Below are 25,895 nucleotides of genomic sequence, written 5' to 3' on the forward strand. Positions count from 1 at the left end.
GCATCTTAATAAATAAATCAAGACCACAACTTCAAATATCCAATCAGTAAAACCAGAGGTATGCACTCTTAAAGGTGCAGTGAAAATAGCCCCAAAAAGCGCAAAGCAGCAATTGTAGTTATCTGGTCATGCTGGACCGAGACAAAGTCACAAGTTAAGGCTGACCATGATGGAGCGCAGGCCGGCTACAGGAACCCAGTTAGGGCCACTAAACAAAAGTACCTTAAGTCCTGGTTGCAAAGAGATGCAGAGTTCTGTATTGAGGATCCATTGCTCAGCAGCAGCTCCAGGGACCTGCAAGGTGTGATGCATTGTCCTTGCATGGAGATGCATCAGTCTGTGGCAGTTCTGATGGGCTGTGTTAGGCAAGGCAATGTCCTTGTGTAGCAATGAGTTTCGCAGCGTCTGTTACGATGGGCTACGATGGACGATGTAAAATCCTTGCATCAGGAAAGTCTGATCAGCAGAGGTGATGCTTTGGTTCGAAGGGTGATGTGTCCAGCAGCAGAGGCGGAGCAATGGTTCTGCACCAGATGCGCTGCATCATGGAAGAGATGTAGTGATTCTGCTGAATCCACAGATGGGCTGCAGAGCACCTTCAGGCCCACTTCCAAGGGTCCAGGATTGAGGTGGCACCACTTGGGAGAGCAGGACTTACAGATGGTAGAGTCCAGATGCTGGGTTAAAAGTTGTTGGAAACCTGTTGTGTCCCTAAGGCTTCTGATCAGGAGGCCGGCCAAGTGGCCCTTGGAATCACTCTGGGGTTCTGGGTTTAGAGATGCAGGTCCAGTCCTTCTCACCCAGGAAAAAAGTGAAGCAGGGCACCAGGTCAGCGCAGCAGGGCAGCAGTCCTTCCGGGCAGGAGTCCTGCAGAATGGCAGTAGTTTCAGCAGCATAGCAGTCTTTCTTCCTGACAGGGTCCACTGGGCCAGACGTGTACTGGAGAGTTGAGTCTAAGGATCCAATATTTATACCTGGTGCCCACTTTGATGTAGAGGAGGCTGATGGAGGTTTCTAGACTCCCACCCACCCTGAGGTGTCAGGCATCCCCTTCCTCCCTTCCCTGACCCCAGCTTGTCTAGGGTCACAAAAGGTCAGTGCCAAACCCTTTGTGAGAGTGCTCAGGTAGAGCCTTTGTGATGTGCAAGTGTCCCCTTCAGCTGCTCAGAGTGGTCCATCCTGCCAGCACCTACCTTTCCTTTGTCGCACTCTCTGTGAGCAATATACAAAGATCAACTGCCAACTACACCTAGTCATGTGACCCTGGAACAGGTTGCAGACATCAAATGATTAGGACAAGAAAATACCAACTTTCTAAAAGTGGAATATTCAGAATTGTGAATAAAAATATGACTTTATCATTAAAGAGGGCTTCAATTACAATTCTTTAGACCCTTAACTCAACATTCCTACTTGCTTCCAATTGGATGTTTTTACTTATTAAATATAATAAGTTAACCCAATGTTATCCTGTGTGACAGGTAGGGCTCCCAGTAGTGAAAAAAAGACAATTAAGAGTTTTCATTGCCAGGACATATAAAACGTAAAAGTACAAGTCCAACTTTTTAAATATGCTGCACCATGACATCTGGGCTGTGCAGGGTTTACCCTAGAGATTATTTATATGTAATAAAATGGAGGTCTGGACATGGCAAGATGTGTAACTTGCCAGGTCAAAATGTCAGTTTAAAACTGCACACACAGGTTGCAATGGTAGGCCTGAGACATGATTAGAGGACTCATTAAGTGGGTGGCACAAATAAGTGCTGCAGGGTCACTAGTAGCATTTAATTGATGGCCCTGGGTATGTGTAAGACCACTTTCCTAGGGACTTACAAGTAAATGAAATATGCCTGTTGGGTGTACGCCAGTTCTACCACACTTAAAGGAGAGCGCACAAGCACTTTGCCACTGGTTAGCAGTGGTTAAGTGTGCAAGATCCTAAAACCAGCAAAAACGAAGTCACCAAAACAGGAGGGTTGAAGGCAAAATGTTAGAGGAGAACCATGCCAAGGATGCCAGGTCCAATAGTTATGTAATAGGTCACATGACAATACACATAGGGTTGTTGAAATGTGGCCACCCAAACCTACTGGCTGCATTTCACAAAGGATTAGGAACACAGCAGCCTCCTAGGTTGTTGGCACTCTATTCAGCTCATGCCCTCAAACTTTCAGCTATTCCCTGCACTTTTACTGGGACTTAGAAATGAGAAGTTAATTCAACGTTCCCCATCAGCCCCACCCCCAACACAGATGATCCTATGTAAGCCTTGTACTCCATCTTGATATTCATCATAGCTGAACACACCCTTTGTATGCTGCTGGAGCTCAGCACTTAATTAAAACTAGACCTCAACGCAAATGTGCAGGAAAAAGCAACTTAACTTGGAATTTAGCCCCCCAACAATTGTAATACATAAGGCATTGGTGTTTTACAGGGGCACAAATTCCATTGTTTATGGCGTTTGAACTATGCAGCGTGTTCTTAGAGCGGAAATAGTTGTTTCCGCTTGGATTTACACATGTTCTCGGCAAATTATGGCTCTTTATCCATATGATAATTTTGTTATGTTTTATCTGGTGATATGTGTGCGGAAAACAGAAAACAAGAGCGTGGCATCAATCCAATATAGAATATGTTATATTCTGTGTTGGTGTAAGCTCCCATTCGTACCAGCAAATCTGTCATATGATCATTCAAGATAGGTCTTCATAATAGGGACTGGTGTGTATGAGAATGAACACTTGTCTGACTGAAAATCAGTGTTCTAGGTGCAACTCTAGGTCAAAGCAAAACACAAACGCTGTGGGATAGCGTAACTGGATGGACGGAATGCGGAACCAATCAAACATTCACCCCCAGTCACAGATCTGGGTTTAATCCATCCATTATTTTGCTCACCATGCCACCCCAGTTTGAACCCAGCCATATGCAAATCAGTCTTGACCCTGTTCCTCAAGGGAACAGTCCAGCCCGAACTGCCAGGCCAGGTTCTCCCTGGACCGCAAACAAGCATCCTGGGACCGGTTTCAGGGTTTCACCCCTCATCAGCCAGGCTAGCTTGAATCCAGTGGCACAGTGAGCCCGGGACCCACGTCTGGGCATACCCGGCGCCAAAAGCAAAGCAAAACACAAACGCTGTGTGATAGCGTAACTGGATGGACGGAATGCGGAACCAATCAAACATTCACCCCCAGTCACAGATCTGGGTTTAATCCATCCATTATTTTGCTCACCATGCCACCCCAGTTTGAACCCAGCCATATGCAAATCAGTCTTGACCCTGTTCCTCAAGGGAACAGTCCAGCCCGAACTGCCAGGCCAGGTTCTCCCTGGACAGGAAACAAGCATCCTGGGACCGGTTTCAGGGTTTCACCCCTCATCAGCCAGGCTAACTTGAATCCAGTGGCACAGTGAGCCCGGGACCCACGTCTGGGCATACCCGGCGCACTTAGGGCGGCAAAAGCAAAGCAAAACACAAACGCTGTGGGATAGCGTAACTGGATGGATGGAATGCGGAACCAATCAAACATTCACCCCCAGTCACAGATCTGGGTTTAATCCATCCATTATTTTGCTCACCATGCCACCCCAGTTTGAACCCAGCCATATGCAAATCAGTCTTGACCCTGTTCCTCAAGGGAACAGTCCAGCCCGAACTGCCAGGCCAGGTTCTCCCTGGACCGGAAACAAGCATCCTGGGACCGGTTTCAGGGTTTCACCCCTCATCAGCCAGGCTAGCTTGAATCCAGTGGCACAGTGAGCCCGGGGCCCACGTCTAGGTCAGTTCCACCATCATTCTCTGGTCTCTCATGCCAATGTTTGGGTATCAAACCCCTGACCCTCTTCTTCAAGTCATTAAGGGCCACATGTAGGTAGCTTTTTGCACGTCTCAAACAGCAAACATCGTGATGCACGAACCCAGTTTTGCGATTCGGTAACCTGGTTACCGAATCGCAAAACAGGTTTGCGACTCGCAATTAGGAAGGGGTGTTCCCTTCCTAATTGCGACTCACAGTGCAATGTAGGATTGTTTTGTGACCGTGAACGCGGTCGCAAACCAATCGCAGTTTGCACCCATTTCAAATGGGTGCTAACACATTCGCAAAAGGGAAGGGGTCCCCGTGGGAACCCTTCCCCCGTTGTGAATGTCACTGTAAACATTTTTTCAGAGCAGGCAGTGGTCCTATGGACCACTGCCTGCTCTGAAAAAAAGAAACAAAAACGTTTATTTTTTTGTTTTTGTAATGCATCTCGTTTTCCTTTAAGGAAAACGGGCTGCATTACAAAAACAAAAAAAATGCTTTATAGAAAAGCAGTCACAGACATGGTAGTCTGCTGTCCGCAACAGGCCACCATCCCTGTGAGGGTCACCATTCGCAATTGGGTCGCAAATTGCGACCCACCTCATGACTATTCATGAGGTGGCCATTTGCGACCCCCTTGCGAATCGCGGATGGTGTCAGGGACACCATCCTACATTCGGATTTGCGGCTCGCAAATTGCAAGTCGCAATTCTCACAATTTGCGGGTCGCAAATCCGAAATTTCGTACATGTGGCCCTTAATCTTTTCTTAGAATCCTCAACACTTCCCTGTGGTGAGGATATCACATTTGCTCGGTCTGTGATTGCAAATTCTGCACTTGCCCTGATACTTATTTGTAATATGAGATAGTCAGTTAATTATGACTTGTCGGTCATTCCCACCCCTATAACATATTTGATGTTGCACTACCTTGCTGAGTCCACTGTAGTGAGTATTTTTGCTCAAGTGGGTTGGATATTGAAGGTTTGTATCCCCTTTCTTCCAAAAAGTATGTGGATCACCAAAATGTCCTCTCCAAACCAAACCTCCAAGAAGTAAGTTCCTCTGATGCAGTATGTGAAAGGACAGGCTCATGAGAAATTATTTATATAGTTTTGACCACTTTTAATGATGCATTATGTTAAATGCACGTTTCGGTGCATGCATGGCAATGCTGGCATGGTAATACTTGGTGAAGTAATGCACTTAATGTTACCATACTTGGTAGCACCGGGTATAGTACTTCACCTACTATTTCTGGTGTTGATTTGCTAAACCTTTTCACAACAGACTTATAATAATGGCCAACGTGCTTTGTAAAGGAGGGTTCCTAAACTCTCAGGGCACCACAGGACGCCGTGTTGAATGCGCTTTATCTACTTCTGACACATTGGCAAAATATGAAAAGACACTAGGGGCCTGATTCTAACTTTGGAGGACGGTGTTAAACCGTCCCAAAAGTGGCGGATATACCACCTACCGTATTACGAGTCCATTATATCCTATGGAACTCGTAATACGGTAGGTGGTATATCCGCCACTTTTGGGACGGTTTAACACCGTCCTCCAAAGTTAGAATCAGGCCCTAGATTCTTTGTAGGAACAAAGTGAGAGAGGTGAGGTGAACTGGTTCTCTAAGCAGAATTAAGCTTGACCTCTGCCACTAAATTTCTTATACAAAGTGCAGATTATTTTGAAATGTTGCCCTGTACTAGATTGTAATTACGAGTAGCTGAGATGAGTTAAAGCATCCCACCCATCACTTTTTGGTATACTTCAGTGCAACATTCTAAGTGTGTCAGATATGTGCTACTGGAACCAACCTGTGCTCGACTGAAGAAAACTGGTCTGCATTGCTTGTATTCTGACTGAGGGATGACCTTGTCTGACAGTTTGGGCTGGACTGTTCCTAGTGGAGCAGGACCAAGGATGATTTCCATATATCTGGGTGTAATCTGAGGTGGCATGGTGGGCAAAAGAAGGATGGACTGTGATTAATCCAAGCATTCCACCCATCACCTTTTTGTTTACTTTAGTGTAACACTCTAAGAATTTCGAGCCGCACTCCACAGGCTATGTCAATAAGCTTCAGAAATTAAAAAACTGCTTTATTTTTCTGGGGGGTGCCTTGCTCCCCAGCCCCTGCCCCCCACCATGTCTCCAGTATAATAGATGGGACTGCATGTGTCTCCTCTGCCTGTAACACCCGTATCTGCGTCACCAGTTTTAGTGTGGTGATAAAGCCTACTGACTGAAACAGTCTGGGCCTTGCTCAACAAAAAGACGGAAATAAAAACATGCAAAACCAATTAGATACAAATGGCGTGCTTTCATGGTGGACTCCTTTCCGCTACCTTTTTTATATATTGTCTTTTTATTCATTTTAACATCAACGTTAGTAATCCCCATACATAATATAAAGCAACAGTAACTTTATCACTACCCTCCTTTCCCGACCCTCCATCCAACACCCAGCTCACAGATCAGAGTGTGCCAGTTCTCCTTTCCATGTTTCCCATGTCAATGTTGTCCGCATACTTGCTGGTATCCTCATCCTTTCCGCTGTCTTAATAAAAACCTCTCTCTTTCCAGGAATTACCGGGCTGGTCAGTATTGACGAGTTTGGGGAGAGATACATGGATTATTCCGTGTACGACCTGCAGCCTTCTGGGAACACGTCGGGGTTTATTCCTGTCCTGCAGTATGACAGCTATCGAAGGATCCTCAGGTAGCCCACGGGGGCGGGCAGAGGGGGTCATATGGGGCACTTTCGCCGGCAAAGCGAGCCATGGCCTACCGCGGCCCAGAGAGCACGTCTCCTTGCTGAAAGCGCGTGCTCTGCTGCTCCTCCAGTTAGCAGGCGACACCCTCAGGCCTGAAGTCATTAGTCTGCGTAGTAGAAGGGCTGATAGACACGCTACGTCATCTTCACACTTTCAACGAGTACTGACAATGAATGGTCATACTTCCGGCTCTTGTGCTTTGAACAGGATTTATATATTACAGCACAGGAAGCAGCAGAGCCTGCGGCCCATCATGCAGCGTAATTGCTGTAGCAACTTTCCTGCTAAGTGTCTGTGGCGTGATGGTGCATGAGTGCGTGTGGAGTGTGTTAGGGTGCTATTTTTTGTGATGAGACTGTGCGATGTGGTGAGGTTATGGTGTGTGCTGGTGATCAGGTGTTGGTATGATAGTAACACATGCAAGAATTATTGTTTGCGATACGATATCATTTGTGTATAATGGTTTTATGATGTGATGATGTGTGTTGCGTGTGTGACTTTATCAGTACACCACTTATAAAAGCGAACAAGCTGGCTTGTTCGGAAAGTTACAAGTAATTAATTAAACGTGCCATAACCACCCATGCCCAAGCGGTACCCGAGTGCCAGAAGGCTCCCCTTTAGAACACACGGTGCTCTCGGTTGCTCCGACTAGGCAGGCTTTTTCTTTAATGTAGTAAACTTTGCTCAGTTACACTGACGGAATCCTGGCTCGCCCATGGTCATGGTGGCCGAAAGATCTGGGTGGATTGGATGTTCGTGGGGGGGGGATGCCTTGCAGCACGCCCTCGAAGTGGCCATAAGTATCGGAATTAGACAAGTGAAAATCAAAATCCTCCACAGAGTTTACTACAACCGGAGGCAAATGTTTACATTTAACTGGGCTGAAAATGATCTACCTGTCAAGGGATGCCGGCTGGTGGTGGACTTTAACCACGTCATGTAGCTATGTCCCAAATTCCGGGGGTTATTCTAACTTTGGAGGAGTGTTAATCCGTCCTAAAAGTGACGGTAGAGTGACGGATATACCACCAGCCGTATTACGAGTTCCATAGGATATAATGGACTCGTAATACGGCTGGTGGTAAATCCGTCACTTTTCCGTCACTTTTGGGACGGATTAACACCTCCTCCAAAGTTAGAATAACCCCCTCCGTCTGTTTTGTTTAGTGGGTTGGTAAGTTCTTACCCATTATAACAGAGTTGTCACTCAGGAAACAGACAAAGACTATGGGGGTCATTCTGACCCTGGCGGTAATTACCGCCATGGCGGAGGTCGGCGGTAGCACCGCCAACAGGCTGGCGGTGCACCGCTGGGCATTCTGACCGCGGCGGTTCAGCCGCGGCCAGAAACGGAAAGTCGGCGGTGTACCGCCGACTTCCCGCTGCCCTTGAGAATCCTCCATGGCGGCGGAGCGCGCTCCGCCGCCATGGGGATTCCGACACCCCCTACCGCCATCCGGTTCCTGGCGGTTCTCCCGCCAGGAACAGGATGGTGGTAGGGGGTGCCGCGGGGCCCCTGGGGGCCCCTGCAGTGCACATGCCAATGGCATGGGCACTGCAGGGGCCCCGTAAGAGGGCCCCACGAAGAATTTCAGTGTCTGCTTTGCAGGCACTGAAATTCGCGACAGGTGCAACTGCACCCGTCGCACCTTCCCACTCCGCCGGCTCCATTCTGAGCCGGCGTCCTCGTGGGAAGGGTGTTTCCCGCTGGGCTGGCGGGCGGACTTTCGGCGGTCGCCCGCCGGCCCAGTGGGAAAGCCAGAATGACCGCCGCGGTCTTTTGACCGCGGAGCGGTCTTTCGGCGGGAACCGCTTGGCGGGCGGCGACCGCCGTCCGCCGCAGTCAGAATGACCCCCTATGTTGCTAAGTCTATGTATGGAATAAAGAGGCACCCTGGATAGATCTTAAAATTGTTTTGTGACCTGGCCTGTTGGTAGCACGTCGCAATAATACGAGACTGTGGGGTGGAACTGAGGGTGTGATTTGGTGAATGGTGTTCTAATGTTGATTGGTGCATGGTTGCTGAGATACTTATGAAAACAGAAGGCGTCTAAAGAAAACTGAGAAATTTTGAGTCTTCTAGATGAGATTCCATTGTATGTCTTAGAAGTCCCTTTCTTATGGTTCTCATTTTCCCCTGATTGCTCACTTTTTACCTATGTTCCACTTGATGAGTGTGGCGTTTATTGTGTACAGTATATTGTTTCTAAAAAGGAGTGTTTTTGACTTCTGTAGGGTTGGTTGTCATGGCTTATAGTAGTTATTCCATGGCTGTGATCATTTGTTTACTGCCTTCGATACACGTGTATGCCCTGATCGTTGATTGTTGTGTGAAATTTGAAAAAGTAAAAACAAAAAGTAAAATTGTTTAATAAAATAGTGACTGCACCATTCCCATCCTCCAATTTATGTATTCACAAATCCAGTGAGAGTTCAAAGTATATTCCCAGACATACACATTCACATGTCAACTCACAATCCCTTACCTATTTCAATATGACCGTAGATTCAGTCTACTTACGATCCCCTAAAGTCTGTATATGCGTATGAATACATATAATTGTGAGAGGTTTTGGAAAACATGCCTTTAATGATTATGTTTTGGCTATTCATAAATTAGTCTTAGCCATAATCAGGGCACAAATATACATGTAACGTATGGACTCCTTGTTGTAACTAAATTGAGGAAACGTCATATAGTTCTATCTCGTATTTCATTCAGACTAATCCAGCATTGCAAACTTGTAAAAAGTTGTTTCATGATATCCCACAACATGCTGTTTTTTACAGTATTCATCCAACTTGTTCCACTACTGAAATTCAGACACGTGTTTGCCCACCTAATATTCTTAATATTTGTATCATCTGTAATCTGTACCTTTCTAAAACTGGTAAAAATAGCGTCAACTATTTAATGAGAAAGACATGGTGCTCACTGTTGTAATTTAAGTAGTGACTTGTAGGAATTATGTTATCTAGTTATGCCTACCTGCAGCAGTGCTTACCAACCGGAACTCCTCTGTCACATGGACAATATGTAATGGGTTCAGCCACATTCAGCCCAGCAGTCTGTTTCTCGAAAAAAACGCAAATTTCTGTAGTTTCCCCCAAGTCATGCTAAAATATCACTACGCTAAAATGCAAACATTGGTAGGATATGTTAGAAACTTAAAAATAATAGCTTAAAACTAACACTTTAATCAGCACTTAAAATCTGTACTGGAGGAGCCCACAAGTGTTTGTTAAACAGCAACTTCGATGGAACATTAGATCTCTTGTAGCAGTTTCCCACAGCCCAAATAACGTGTTACCAATAACTACTGAAACAATCATCTTTTGTCTGTGTGTACTCTGAGATATACTCTTTCTTTGCAGCCCTACCAGGGAGTTCGCCTATATCCGGTGGCCTGATGGAACCCCAACGAAGGACAGGCCAAACTGTGGCTTTCACGGAGAGCTTTGTCTAACGTCGACCAGCAGTAAGTGCTACAAGTTTTCTTAGCAGTTTTGTAAAAAAGTCTGTTATCCTCCCTTAGTACCTACATCTGCTTGTTAAAATGTATCCTTGAGGCTCAATCACAAGTGAAATATTTAAAAGGCTGTTTATTTGATAGTAAGGCATGTTTTTCCATCTGCTTTGCTTGAAATGAGACTGCTTGTGATGGAGGGGGTGGATGTACATCAGAGGGTAACTACTACAGCTGCCTGCAGCTCTATACCACACACCCAAAGGACTATAAACGCAAAGTTGTATCAGATAGAAGGACATGATGGTTGAGATTTGAGAGTTTGGAGTAGGAAATCTGCTCTCTAAGGAGAGTCCATTAAGTAGGACGACATTAGACATGGAGGGAAGAGGGGAAAGTGAAGCAGTAAGAAGGAGATAGATTTTTTTGTGGTGGAGCTAGGTGGAGACCAGACAAATGGAAGAGATTTGACAAGTGGGGATGGGAAAAAGAGGTTAGATATGCAGATCTGCCAACTCATATGGTGCCACACGATATTGACTCGCTTCACATGGTAACCTGGTGAGGAGTATATCACACGGTGGGAGGAAGAATGAGTTGAATACCACTGTAAACAGTGGATTTCTAGCTCATTTTCAGAGGCATGGTTGCCGAAGTCTTTTGAGGTTTGTGAAAACACCCCAGGACATCAGCACCAACATCAGCAATCTTCTTATCTTTTTTTGGGGGGCGGGTCAAGGGCAAAAGTACCTTTTAGGTACTTATCAGGACGAGGTCCTGAACCCTCCTCCCACAGTGGAATTGTTGTTTTATTTGGCAGGTATAGATCTATATACTTTAAACGCCTGCGCAGAGCAGGAGTTGAAAGCGGGCTTCTATTATTTACAATATAATAATGGACCCCTGTGTACTCTGCAGGAGTAGTGCCAATATTTTGGTGCTACTCCTGCATAGTCATGAAAAATGGCGCTATTGCCCCCTACCTTGTGCCATGGTGCGGCGCACACATGGTGGCAGTAGGGGGGCACTAAGGGGCACAAGGAGAGTGGCGCTGCACAAGTTGCAGTGCCACTTTGCTTAAATATGCCCCTTAGTTGCAAATTTCTTTTGACTAATCCTCCCAACCAACTCTAACAACAGACACCAAAGGAAGGAGTGGCGCTAGAATGAAACAGAAGTTTGCATATCTTTTACCTTTTGTTACTCTTGTTGTGGCACTATAGACACTGAACATCTGTTTGACACTTCAAGGCCTCAGTCCTCTTAATGTGCTTCCACATTTCCCACCAAACATGACCCCCACATCAAATGCTCCATGGTGGAAACTGGGTAAGGGCCAGACTGTCTCACTGCTTTCTGGTCCTGAAGCTCCCTGATATGGCAGAAGAAAACATTTGCTTCTGAACTTCACTAGTGAGTATTTCCACAAACATTTCCATTTGCTACCAAATATGGGTGGTGATGCCTATAATATGACAACTGCTGCCTTGCACACCCTTATTAGCACCTCCGAAGTAGCGAATCCAGAAGTAGTTTAGTGTGTAGAAAACTAAATCCTACGTATTTTTAATTAGTGCCACACTTTGGCTCTAATTATGAGTTTGGCGAGCGGCAGGGGCCACCCGCCAAACTCTTTGGGCTGAAAAACTGCCCCTCCGGTTTTCTGCCCATCGGTAAACAAGCCACAACATTGACGCCGGCTCGTAATCGAGACAGCGGAATGTTGTGGTGAGTTGGGTGCAACAGCACCCATCGTGCTTTTCACTGCCTGTAATTCAGGCAGTGAAAAGCCTGATGGGGCTGTCCATGGGGGGCCCTGCACTGCCCATGCCGAGTGCTTGGGCAGTGCAGGGGCCCCCATGGGGTCCCCAGCACTCGATCTCCGCCAGCCTTTACATGGCAGTGTAACCACCATGCAATAGCCGGGGGAGAGGAGACTCATAATCCCCAGGGCAGCGCTGCCCAGGCAGATTAAGGCCGCTGGCACCTCCAGGCTGTCGACCGGCGGCAACCTGGTGGTGCTGGCGGTTGGACCGTGGCGGCTCCGCCACTGTCATAATGTAGAGGCCAGACTGCTGCTTTGAGTCTAAACGCCACTGTGAGTCTGGCAGTCCCAGGACTGCCAGACTTGTAATAAAGGCCTTAGGGGGTCATTCAGGCTGGCGGTGCTCCCACGAGCATTCTGACCGCGGCGGTTCAGCCGCGGTCAGAAGCGGAAAGTCGGCGGTCTCCCGGGGGAATCCTCCATGGCTGCGGAGCGCGCTCCGCAGACATGGGGATTCTGACACCCCCTACCGCCATCCTGTTCCTGGCGGGTCTCCCGCCAGGAACAGGAAGGCGGTAGGGGGTGCCGCGGGGCCCCTGGGGGCCCCTGCAGTGCCCATGCCCATGGCATGGGCACTGCAGGGGCCCCCATAAGAGGGCCCCGCAAAGTATTTCAGTGTCTGCCATGCAGACACTGAAATACGCGACGGGTGCAAACTGCACCCGTCGCACCCCTGCAACTACGCCGGCTCAATTCTGAGCCGGCGTCCTCGTTGCAGGGGCATTTCCTCTGGGCCGGCGGGCGCTCTTTTGGAGAGCGCCCGCCGGCCCAGAGGAAATGTTAGAATGGCCGCCGCGGTCTTGTGACCGCGGTGCGGTCATTTGGCGGCGGAACCTTGGCGGACGGCCTCCGCCGTCCGCCAAGGTTAAAATCAGGCCCTTAATCTCTCTGAGCCTGGGGTGTCCATCTGAAGCATTAGTCACCCCATGAGTTCTCAAAATGAATGGTCATTCCCTTGTCAATGTCCCCATCTATTAATAGTCTGTTGGCTGAGTGAAGCAACATGAGTGCAAGTACGAGAATATTTCCAGGAAAAAGTGGTTATTTGAGGTTGCTGATCACGATGGGCTATGCCCATCCAAAGAACAGAAAAACTTGGCTTGTGGAATATAATATTGAATTATTCTGCCACAGTAATGTCATCCATGGATACTTCATCGTGCACAGCAACACACCCCATGGGTTCTCGCTGTGTCTGCCTAAATGACACACCTAAAGGGCTACAGCATTAACAAACGCAAGGTATAGGTCTAAGTAAATATGGCCCTCATTCGGACCTTGGCGGGCGGCGGAGGCCGCCCGCCAAAGTCCCGCCGTCAAAATACCGTACCGCGGTCGCAAGACCGCGGCGGGTATTTGGACTTTTCCCCTGGGCTGGCGGGCGGCCGCCGAAAGGCCGCCCGCCAGCCCAGGGGAAAACGACCTTCCCACCATGAAGCCGGCTCGTAATCGAGCCGGCGGAGTGGGAAGGTGCGACGGGTGCTACTGCACCCGTCGCGTATTTCACTGTCTGCTATGCAGACAGTGAAATACTAGCGGGGCCCTCTTACGGTGGCCCCTGCAGTGCCCATGCCATTGGCATGGGCACTGCAGGGGCCCCCAGGGGCCCCGCGACACCCCCTACCGCCATCCTGTTCCTGGCGGGCGAACCGCCAGGAACAGGATGGCGGTAGGGGGTGTCAGAATCCCCCATGGCGGCGCAGCGAGCTGCGCCGCCATGGGGGATTCGAATGGGCAACGGAAAACCGGCGGGAGACCGCCGGTTTTCCATTTCTGACCGCGGCCAAAGCGCCGCGGTCAGAATGCCCAAGGGAGCACCGCCGGCCTGTCGGCGGTGCTCCCGCCCCCGTTGGCCCTGGCGGTGCAACACCGCCAGGGTCATAATGAGGGCCTATATGTTTGTATTATCATTTGCACCTCAGGATTAAAATTACCATATACGTAATTGCTAGAGATTAATTCAAGGGATAGTTGATTAACAGCACTGGTGTGGGGAGCATTGACCTGACCCCTTTTTGGGATAGTGGTAGTAAAGATGATGCTAGCATATAGAAGAACATCCTGGAGGATCATTTAATAGAGAATACACTCGGCATTATCAGAGATCATGTAGAGTATCTGGGATGACGAAGGTAGGAAATCCACAGTAATTTCTTCTGTCAAGTTCCAAATTCTTTTGTTTGCTGCATTGTTTATTTAACCAATTTGTCATTTATTTCTTTATTTAATTGTCTTCTTGGGCATAAATTAATAAAGACCAATACAGTAGATCAAGTCTCACCAATAAAGTGATGCTAAGATCCAAATTGGTGCTCATCTCCCGACGGCTTAGCTTCCATAAGCCCTAATTATGTATGAGATAACAAATTTCAAGTGGAGACCTCAAAATAATTTATTGCGTGGAGAAAAGGATAAGTCTACAAGTTATTCATTTTCTTAAAATGATTAATTCATTTAGATATGGATGGATTCAGCATGATTTGCATATTTTTCTGGAGAATGTACTAATCCTAAACTCTCTCACTACAACCAATGGATGGATAATTTGTGGATTTATACTTTTGTCTGTGGAACAAATGGTTTTGATTGCTCCATCCTATAACAAATTTGTTTTGTAAAATGCTACAATGGTGCATTTCGACTATTTGAAAGTCAATAAATAATAAACCCTCTTTATGATTTCCATTAAAGAGTTGTAGTAATTGAGGTAGCCAAATAGCATATGTACCACTTATTACAGCAAAGACAGGTACTGTAGGGTCCTCTGAGCAGTTGTTGGAGGGGGCCGGTCTGGTCTCACTGTGGGTTTGGGTTTAAGAGATGGTTTGGTGAATGTGAATGCTTCATTGAAGAGGCTTATCTACATTCACCGGAATTGCAAACTGTTTTTAGGTGTACCCGCTAGATTATTTTGCTCTTAAAGTAACACTAACCTGAATGTGACATGCACAGTTATGGTATTCTCTTAGCTGAAGGAACTGAAGTATGCGTTTTTTGTCTTACTGTAGAGTATGTACAATTATTTTGGACTTCTGTTTCAGGTATTTCAGTTGTAGCACTGATTGTGACACTCCTAGCCACATTCCTGGTAGCAGTAGCCTTTGTGACCTTGTTGATGTTTCAGAAAGGCAAACTCCAGAGAAAAGTGGACAACGAGACATGGTGGAGAATAAACTACAACAACATTGTTATTATGAAGGATAACAAGGTAATGCTGCTTTAATTCAGGTTATTTACATTTAACAGAGAAGACCTTAGAATCAGTATGATGAAACTATATCAGTGTCTTCCAAAGATGCTGATGGGATCGTGTTCAGATTTAAGTAATGTAGAGGTGCAATTGGTCTGGTGAATCGACCTCTGAGGTAGCGAGTAGAGACACTGGCAGGGGCATAGCTTGGTCACTAAGATTGTGGGGGTGTGTGAACGTCAGATGTCCCAACAAATTTTGAAAATACTGAAAACAATATTTTTCATACCAAAACATAGATGGGAGAGTGTGTTTTTTGTCTGTGTGCATGTGAAAATCCGAGGTGAAATCCAATAGGCGCCTCACCATACTCGACTAAAAGCACTTGTACCCAACTATTTACAACAGAGGACATTTTTAAGGGGTTAACCCCACACCCTCAAAAGCAACGCCTCTACATACTGGAATCATTAAATGGGACATTTGTGTTTTTTCCCCAATAAAAAAAGATTGTGTCAAAATATAGCAATGATTCATAACTTTTTTTTGCCTGATTAACAAAATCCCTACACATATGTCGTGAAAGTGTATAGCACTCATTACAGTTCTTGCATTAACCTTTCTCTCTAACCCTAAATGTGCAGAGTATCTGCTTAGCTGAAAATCTGCATTCAGAGGGTTAGACAGTTAGTGAAATTCACTACAAATATAGTTTACCTTGACATGTATCACATTATGTTTCCCTACAATGTCATTGGGGTACCCAGAAATCCTGTTAAATGGGGTGTTAAGTGCCCTTTCCGATGCTTTCCATAGGTGGAAATCAGCATGCCTATTGGAGTTCACCACAATACAGGGGCATAGCTTAGTCCATAATATTTTGGGGATGTAAGTCTGAGATGTTCCAACAGTCACCTTGGTGTATTTAACTAAAAATGATTGTGCAACCTGGAAATGACTGTCTGGGGAAGTCTTTGAAGACTTGGATGGAGGAGGGGGAAATTGGCCTAGAGGTGGGAAGCCACTGAAAGCTCGAACCGGATACCTGGCTCAGTACCCTCTTGGAACCTGGAGCCCAGAATAAATCGAGCTTTCTGGGGAGACCTTGTGGCTACCAAAGCAGACCATTTAAGCAGAATCGAATTCCAGTCTCTTTTTTTTTTTTGCGGTTTTATATAGCATGAACTTGAACCAAAGGTTGAGCGCTTTACATTGGCGCCAGTTATATTACACACGGATACGTTCATTAGGTGGAGCCTAGGCAGCGCATGCACTGTCTCTGCGAGTCATGCTGTGTTCTGAATAGGGGCTTAAGCCACACCCACTTTTGCCATTCGTTCTTTGTTGTGCTTGTCTTAAATGCTTCACTTTTATTGGTGCATTGTGCTAAATGTCCCTCCTTTGCGCGCTAGGTTCCCGCCCAGGGACGATTTGCTAAGAGAACATTTTTGTTGGCCATCGCACTACGTCACGCTTCCTTTAGCGTGTGATAGCCCCATCTCCCTCCTCCCTTCTGGTTTTCTTTCAGATCTCAGGCAGGCAAAGAGCCTGCCACTGCCATTTGGTAAACAGGAAGAAATCTCCTGAATAGTTTTCCCTCGCCGAGGCTCATCACACCCCCCCCAAGTGCTGTTCCCATGTCTCCTGTTCTGGCAAATTAAAGCCCCCCCAGGTTCTGCAGAAGAGAGCGTCGGGAAGTGCTTGTTTATAGCTTTGCTGTGTTGTTAATACAGCACTGTGACACTGACAGAGCTGGCCACCTTCTAATTGCTGCTGTCGTGAAATCAGGACACCCCGCGCATCTATAAAGCTGGAGGGTGACCTCAGACTAGAGTCACGAGTCTTCCCTTGAGGCAGCGAGTACAGAGCCTCAATGGAAGATGCTTAGAAATGCAGCAGGAGCAAAATGGTTGCAAATGGCCTCACACTGCGCATAGCAACCCCAAATTACTCTTGCGGTCCACTGGCCCAGTCCTTCCATCACTCCCCATCATCAGTCCCGTCTGTCTCCTCTCCCTCAGTCCCCTGTTATGCTACTTATTATGTCCTTTGCCCACTGCCACCACTGCTCTCCATCACCAGCCCAAGCTGCTCTGCCTGCCCATCAGCCGTAGGCAATGGTTACTCTGCCATCTCCATATCACTCTTTCTGTCTGTTGGCTCACTGCTACCCTTCCTGTACCCCCTCTGTTCTGTATCAGTCTTCCTGTGCATCATTCCCTTGCCCCCAACCGTCTCCTCTATCGACCGCCTAACACTCAGGCTCATGCAATCACTGCGCTTCCTCACTGGCTTCATCTCACTGCCATCAAAATCCCTAATTAGCCCCATTCCTCCTGTCCCTTGGCCCACTGTCTACATTTTCTGTCCATAGCATCATTGACCTGTTACTATTCCAGTGCTTAATTTGTAAATAAAAAGGTACCAGTGCCCAATGCTGTCCTATGAAGTACGCGGCTACTGCATTTAAATGTGTGAGCATGGAATACTGAGGGAGCACAATCCTGAAACCATATTGGCCTTTTTAATCCATTTACAGACACTCCTGCCCCCTCAGCTCACTCATACAGCTTTCTGCTGTCTTCTCTCCCTTTCTGACGCTTTTTCATTTTTCTTTTCTTCCGCCTTTCCCATATGTGTTGTTTGCTTGCAGTAAATGCTTGATGCAGAAAACTAAGTGCCGGCCCTAAAAAATAAGTGCTGGTGCCCCTTCCCGCAAACTGCAGGCTCAAATTAAGCAGTGTAATATTCTCATAGTCTGTGGTTTTTCTCATTGCTCTTTTCCTCATACCCCTGATCGTAATCCTTCATAATCACCTTTTTTTGTCTACGTCTCACCTCTCTTTAGTCCATTGGCATCCTTCCACTCCTGAAAGCCAAGGATCACTGTCACACTTTGTTGTTATTTTTTTCTGGCTTTCCACCTCGACCCACAATCTCTGCTGTTCTTTCTTTCCCTCTTTCTCCTGCTTCTAATCAGCCTTCCTCCTCTCCATGCCGAGTCTTCTTTCCTCCCATCCACTACATCATTCTCTTTCTGTGACTCATTTCCATACACTTTCTCTCCTCCACTCTAGCTCTTCAATCTCAACGTCTTCCCCCTCTCTCTCTCTCTTTTGCCAACTTCCTTCAGATCATCCAGTGCTGTCATCACCATCTTTTCACTCTTCCTCTTCAACAACTGCCTCCGGACAGTATCCCATCATCAACCTGCACCCACCCATCATCGGCCTTCTTCTTCCTTCCTCTCCATCAATGTCCTCCTGAACCCGCCATCTCCATCTATGCCTCCTTCCAGTCTTCTTCACAACCAAAAGCAGATTTCCAGGCTTTCTCTGTACCATCGGTTTCTTTTCACTCCCTGTCAGGCCTGTCTCCACAGCTGACCTTCACCTTTTCATACTCTTTATTGTCAGTATTCAGCTGCATTTCACCATCATTTGCCTTCTGTCGTCTCCTGGATTCGCTCCTTCTTTATATTCCTCAGACCACTAGCGCTCCAATCAGAATTATAATGATAAAGAAGAAAACTGAATTTTATTAAATAATGATAAAGAAGAAAACTGGATTTTATTTATTGTCCATTCCATTTGGCCTGTTTTCGTCTTACTTTCCATCATCTAATTCTTTCCTCTTCTCTTGTTGGCCTCATTGCATTTGTAGGCTTCATTGGCCTCCTTTCCCTTATCGTCTCACTTTTGTCTGCTACTCTTCAGTATTTCTCACAATCATCATCCCACCGTTTCTTTCTTTTAAAAAAAATATCTTTTTTTAAATGTGATAGAACATTGTAATGTATACTTAAGCGATCAACATAATTCACATCATTATTTGCAATATACAAATCCAAAGTGAGGAGAATACATGGGTAGTGTGGAGGGAAGGAAAAAAAGGAGAAGGTGATAGAGCTATGCGATAAACTGTGTGAGTTGTCTAGTCAGGGGGGTTGGACATAAGTGATCTTTCGTTGGACGGGTACCGCCCTGTGGAAGTGTGCTGGTATAAGTGGTCTAGAGAGGTGGGGGGAAGAGGAGGGAGGGGAGGGGAGGTACTCGTATATGGGATCTCTGATATTGATGAGGGATAGGGGGAATCACCTATAGTGATGTGATGCGTTGGGAGTCAGTGCACCAGTTCGGCGTGTTCGTGGCCTCGCGGGAGGGGCCAATGGCTTCTTCTAATGATGTGTTGCAGGCGGTCACCCATTTCCGTCCCAGTCCTCAATGATTACCCCCGGGCCAGATCTCCCCCTGTGTGGTCCTCTCCATTTACTATATGGTGGTTAGGGGGGGCCCGCTCATTTTGACTATACTACTATGGACAATGAAGTTGAAGTGTGGGTGTGGGGGTTGGGGGCGGGACTTGACATGCTTCCACGGGCCTCAAGGTCTGGTTGAGTCTTGAATTTATGTGTGGTGATTTTCTAGTGGTCAGGCATGGTCCCTTTATCAAGGCGGGCGGTAGTCGTCTTTGGCTTCTAGAGATGCGACTAGGGCATCCCATATGTCTATCCCTTTGACCTGTAATCCTCTGTCTTGAATTAAGTGTAATGTGTTTGCCTCCGCCCGGGCCCACTGCAGCAGGTCTTTTAGCCATTGTCGAGTGTCCAGCGCAGCTGGTGCCTTCCATCGCATTGCTATCAACCGCTTAAATAGGATGAAAGCCAGCTCAATACATTTCTGTGTTTGTTTGTTCTTTTTTGGGCGGGACGGATGCCTAGGAGACATGACGCAGGCGTGGGGAGGAGCGGGTGTCCAACCAATTCAGCCGTCAAGGTAGTTACCTCCTGCCAGGCGCGTAGGAGAGGGGGGCATTCCCAAGTCATATGAAAAAAGATTGCACCTATCTCGCCGCACCTCGGGCACTCATGGGGAGACTGTGGAAATATGCGCTGCAGACGGTGTGGGGAGAGATAGGTTTGGTGTAGGTAATTGAACTGGGTGAAGCGGAACCTGGGGTTACGAGACACCGACCGGACCAGGTCCAGTGCCATATTCCAGTCTCTTTGATCTAATGGGGTCGGTAGGTTGCTGTCCCACCTTGCCTTTGCCCCTGGTTGGGCAACCTCCAGATTATCTAGTAGTAGTTTGGATAGCTGTGAAATACTGCGTTGTTCTCCTAAGCCGGAGAGTAACTCATGCAGTATTGGTGAAGCTGGGGATTGTCTGTCCCCGCATCTCCAAGTGTGACGCATGAGCTGCTGTAGGGCACAGTATGTCAGAAACCATATTTTATCCACATCATACCTCACAATTAGTTCTGCGAAGGGTAACAGGGTGCCATCCGAATATATATCGCCGATTGTTTGGACACCTCTCTCGGCCATTGTTGTATTCTGTGCTGCTTGGACACTCTAGAGATCCCTGGGACAGATAAGAGAGCTATCTTGAGTGAGTATGGGGGAGTACGGTTCCTGCCTAGTATGTAACGGCCCCAGCTCCAATGTGCTGTCCGCATCAGTCGGACCGCTGCCGTCAAGCAACCATTGCAGAATGTTTGTGTGTCTGAGAGCGGTCTGTACCAGTTGGGCTTCCGAGTTCAAAGGGTCCTGTAACCAATGCCAAGTTCACTGTACCTGTGCTGCTGCATAATACAGTACATAGTGTGGTGTTCCCAGCCCTCCTAGTTCTAAAGGGAGTTGTATGGCAGCTAGGGCTACTCGCCGACAACCCCCGCCCCATATTAACTCCGTCGTGAGGCTGTTCAGCACGTGAAGAAATTGTGGGGTATTTGTAATGGCAAAGCTGTGGAGTGGTAAAGCATACTTGGTAATATTATCATTTTGGCTATTGCCACTCTTCCTGTGGGTGAGAGCGGTAGCGATCCCCAGAAACTTAGGGATCCTTTTATAGAGCGAAGTGCTCGTCTCAGGTTGCCCTCCCTCGAATCGGAGGCTTCGTGATATATATGTACACCTAAGTACTTAAATGTTGTGTATGCCCATGGTAGTGTGCATGTTAGGGTGCTGAGCCGCCATTCTACCGGTGTTGGTGACAGTGGGAATAGGCAAGATTTAGACCGATTGATCTGCAGGCCTGAGATATCTCCAAATTGATCTAGCAACTGTAGCATATCTGGGAGCGAGGTGCCGTGGTTACGTAGGTATATCAACGCGTCGTCAGCGTACAATGAAATAATCTGGAACCCCTCCCCGTATGGGATACCCCATTCCTGTGCCCTCATTCTGAATCGCGCTGCGAGGGGTTCCATTGCCAATGTGAACAACAGCGGAGACAGTGGGCACCCTGGTCTTGTGCCTCTGCCAATCGGGAACTCCTCTGAGACCACTCTGCCTGTTTTTCTCTGGCGACAGGGTCTGCGTATAATGTTTCTATCTATTTCAGGTAAGCCCAGGCGGGACAGAGTCTCCAACAGGAAGGGGCAGTCCAGCGTGTCGAACGCCTTCTCGATGTCCAGTGAAACCGCTACCCGGTCATAACTAGAGGGGGGGCGTTTCATGTATGGTTTGCAGTAGACGCCTAATATTCATGAATGTGTTGCGCCCTGGGATAAAGTCCTCATGAACCAGATGCGGCATTAGTGGGAGCAGACAATTAGCTAGGATCTTGTCTATCAATTTACAGTCTAGATTTAGGAGAGAGAGTGGTCTATATAATCGTACATCTAGGGGGTCCCGTACCGGCTTTGGGAGTACTACAATTATTGCTTCGCGCTGTGTCTTTGATAGCCTGCCTCTCTCTAGCGCTTCATGTACCATTTCGACGTAGGGCTGGATCAGATGTCCCGAGCACGCTTGGTAGTACTCAGACGGGAGGCCGTCGCCGCCCGGAGGCTTGCCCCCGCTTATTGTTGCAGGGCAAGTTGGACCTCTGCTGCATCAATGTGCATGTCTAGCGCCTCCTGTTGTGACTCCGTTAGTCGAGCCAGGGGGAGTGCTTTGAAGAGTTCAGACAGAAGTTTTGTGGGTGGGGGCTGCGCTGCATAAAGGTTGCTATAGTATTGTTGGAAAGCTGAATTTATCCCTGATTGGGTGTTAATTGTTGCCCCCGTTTCAGATACTATTGCTCCTATTGTTGTTGTTCTCTGCACACCAGCCAGGCTAGTAGTCTGCTGGAGCGGTCTCTTTCTGCGTGTGCTCTGGTTATGTTGTGTCATAACTGCCTAGGTGACTATCGGTCATGCTTACCTGTTTCTGGAGCGAACTGAGGTCTCCCGGGGTCACCTCACCTGTCGCTGCGCTCGTCTCTGCCCGTCGGAGCTCGGACTCTGCCCTCCTCAAGTCGTCCAATAGGGTGCGCCTCGTCCCACCCGCCGCTGCCATACATACACCTCTCACAAAAACCTTGTGGGCGTCCCACTCTACGGCGCGTGAGGATGCTGTCCCTTAATTAAGCTTAAAGTACATCGAGTGGTGCTCTGATAATTCGCTACGGAATGGGGGTTCAAGTAATAAGCTTGGTTGTAGACACCAGGTGGGAATGCGTGTTCTTATTTTACCCCAGCTAATGGAGCCCATCAGCGGACGGTGATCTGATAGCATCTTAGCGAGATATGAGGTTCTGTTGAAGTTGCTAACCAGTGCTTCCGAGCAAAGGATCAAGTCAATGCGTGTGTGAAGGTGGTGTACCGGGGAGAAAAAGGAGTATTCCCTGTTCAGGAGATTTAGTGTGCCCCATATGTCGGTCAGCCCGAGTTCCAAGATCCATGCTCGAAACACCTGGGAAGACTTCCTGCACGGGGCTTCATTTAAAGGGGGGTGCGATCTGTCAGCCGATATGTCGGGTACGCAATTCCAGTCTCCTCCCCATATGGATTGCTGGGAAGGTTCTTGGAACAGTCTGGAAGTAAGAGATAAGAGCAATGCCCCCTGCTTTACATTAGGAACGTATATGCCGGTTATGACCAATGGTAGGCCATCCAGTGAGCCCGTTAACTGCACATATCGGCCCTCTGTATCTATTTTGTAGTGGTCAACCGTGGGGCTATCCATATTAGCACCCCCCTAGCATACGTGGAGGAAGTGGTGCCATGAACGAGGCCTCGCCATTTATTTGTTAGGCTGTGCAGCTCTTCGGTGGTTAAGTGTGTTTCTTGAAGTATAGTGATGTGAACTTTGTGCCTTTTAAGATTTGTGTATATCTTGTTGCGTTTAACAGTACTGGCAATGCCTCGCACATTCCAGGTCATTATGTTATAGTTAGGCATGCCAGCATATTATGGTTAAGGTGTGGGTCCCTGTGCCCAGCCAGGATGGTTTTTGAGTGCCCAGTATATCCCAATCTCCCACCTTTGTCCCCCCCAGTAACCTGCAGCGGAGTGTCTTCGCATAGTGTGATAGAAAGTATAGAGAAAGAAAGAGGTAAAAAGGAACTGAAGAGGGATAACGTAGATGAGATGCAACTGATATCAGTGGGGCACAACCGGTGCTCCATATAGTAACTGTCTTAACAAGGTCCTTCTGGAACCCCAGTGGGGTGTGGGGGGGAGCATGGTCCATGCAGCGTGGCTTCTCTGGGCGATCCCAAATAGATATTTCTCTCCCTTTGGCGTGTCCCCCGCACCCCACCTCCCACAATTCCTCAAAGCCCAATGTCCACACGGAAGAGAAGCCCCCGGGACCAGAGGCGACCAACAACTCCCCCGCTGCACCCAATGGATCCCGCTGCTATGTCTGCCATTGCGCTCCGCAGTATAATGATCTAAAGGTCGTCCGCTGTGCGCGGCGTGAGCTCTGGGCCCAACGCCGAGGGAGAAGAAGAGCCACTGGATGGGTCCGCCGAAGGGCTGGTGCCCACCGCCTCCAGATCTTGATATGTCTGGCGCAGTGGCAATTTAAACAGGTTGGCTTCCTGCAGGGCTCATGCTTGGCTTTCTGTTACCTGTGCTTGTGATGGGCGTATCTTGGACTTAGGTTTTCTATGTCTGCAGGGTAGAGGTGTGATCCACGTGTCCTGGTTAATATCATCTTGCTTTAGCTGGGCCATACCCTTGGCATGTAGCCATGTGGCCATGTCCAGGCATCTTCAGGGGACGGAAAGATATGGATCTTGTCCCCATCGACTACCTGGAGAAGTGCGGGGAATAGTAGGGAATAGGATAAGTTATTGTCTCGTAGAAGTTGTTTTACTCTCATGAAGGATGTTCTCTTGCGTTGTACTTCCGCTGAATAGTCCGGGTATGCCGTGATCGATTCATTGTCCTTCTTTATTGGACCCTCGGTCCTGAACCTTTGTAGAATTGCGTCTCTGTCCCGAAAGTTCAGCAGACGTGCCATTAGTGGTCGGGGGCTCCCGGTCGCGGTGGGCCCCCTGGGATCCGGTGCGTGCGCTCCACCGCGCCTATCGGTGAGGCCGTGTTGAGCATGACGTTGTCTAGAAGCCACTTTTCCAGGAATTGTTCAGAATTGGGAGTTTCTATGCGCTCCGGGAAACCTATAAATCTGACTTTATTTCTTCTGGAGCGACCTTCCACGTCCTCTGTTCTTTTCTGGAGTAGACTGATCTCTGTCTCCATTCGTTGCACCTGGTCGCGCAGGTCTTGTATTCCCGGTTGAACTGTTGCAAGCGTCTGCTCGTTGTCGCCTACTCTATCGGCTAGTTTACGGTGGTCCGCCCTGAGGAGATTTACTTCAGTTGCCAACGCATCTATCTTCCCTTCCAGAGTGTTTTTTGTTTCTAATACTGCTTGCAATAGTTTATCAAACTGCGCTGAGTGTGTTTGCAGTGTCAGGTTCATTTGTTGCAGTGTTGCAGCTTGTTTCCCAGATGGGCCCGCGGGGTTTGGTTCCTCTGCGTCCGCCATGGAGTGTGGCCTGGGGGGCTTTGGCTTGACCATGTTGGATGTGGGCCCTTGGATACAGCGAAAAGTCTGGTTCCCACGGGCTTCCATGGCAGTTTAAGACAAAGCGTGGCCAGTCAGGTGCTAGTGGATGGTTTGTTTCTGGGTTTAGCGTGAGTGCCTGGAGGGGAGCGGGTGATCCGTTCGTGGCCGTGGGCCTGGGACTCCGCATATGTAGGGTGCTTTTGATTTTGTGGTGGGCAGACCACAAGGTGGTCTGGAGGTCCCGCTTCTCTGGGGATATTCACTTCAGGCGATCCTTCTTCCTACGTGCGGCTGCCAGGGATGAGGGACGCCAGTCCACTCACCTGCATGTGCACCAGTCACTGTCTGCTCGGCCGCCGCTATATCGTTAGGTCCTGCATTTGCTCTCTACGCCCTTCTGTTGTCGTTCCGCTGACCGTTATTGTGCCGCCACCAATCACTGTCTTCTGCGCCCTGTTGTGTGTGCCTTCTGGCCCCCGGGTCTGCTCCTCCCCTGCCCGCTCCCACAGGCAGCCCGGCTCCTGTCAATCTCCGTTCTCTGGGTCTAAGCAGGATGGGAGCTCTGGGTCCCCCAGCTCAGTCTGCGCTCATTGGGGGCCCGGGTCAGGTCCGATCAGAGCATGTCAACTGGCGCTCTCCTCCCATCAAGCACTCTGTGTCATCAGGCCGTGGCCCCCTGACCGGTGGGCCACGGCCTGCAACTGTAGTGTGTCGCCCCAATGGGGCAGTCCTTCCCCAGTCCAGGGTACCCCATCTCAACGGCCCACCCTGTCACGGCGGTGTTGCTCGCCTCTCGTCTGTCTATTCTAGGTCAAATCAGGTCGGCCAAGGAGTCGGGGCAAGTTCGCTCGGGCCGCCCAAGCCGGGGCGCCCGAACCGCTCCTCCCGCCGCGTCTTCAAGCCCGATCTTCACTCCCAGATGAGGTCGCATGACCAATCAGAGCAGCTCGGATCCTCTACCCCTATGAATTGGCCATCTCCTCTGGAACGGCAGCGTGCGTTCCTACGCGGCTCCACCGTCCAGGCTGCCGAGC

At 48.4% G+C, this 25,895-nt stretch overlaps 1 protein-coding gene across 1 annotated transcript in view; it reads left to right on the forward strand.

Annotated features, from left to right (window-relative positions):
• The window catches only part of LOC138301697 (guanylate cyclase 2G-like), a 378,147-nt gene that overhangs the window by 80,172 nt on the left and 272,080 nt on the right, over positions 1-25,895 (forward strand). The window contains exons 6-8 of the mRNA XM_069242214.1: positions 6,402-6,537; positions 9,972-10,075; positions 14,930-15,096. Coding sequence (XP_069098315.1) covers positions 6,402-6,537; positions 9,972-10,075; positions 14,930-15,096 — 407 coding nt within the window. The remainder of the gene's footprint in view (positions 1-6,401; positions 6,538-9,971; positions 10,076-14,929; positions 15,097-25,895) is intronic.

Source organism: Pleurodeles waltl, chromosome 6 (genome assembly GCF_031143425.1).
Source record: "Pleurodeles waltl isolate 20211129_DDA chromosome 6, aPleWal1.hap1.20221129, whole genome shotgun sequence".
Lineage (NCBI taxonomy): Eukaryota > Metazoa > Chordata > Amphibia > Caudata > Salamandridae > Pleurodeles > Pleurodeles waltl.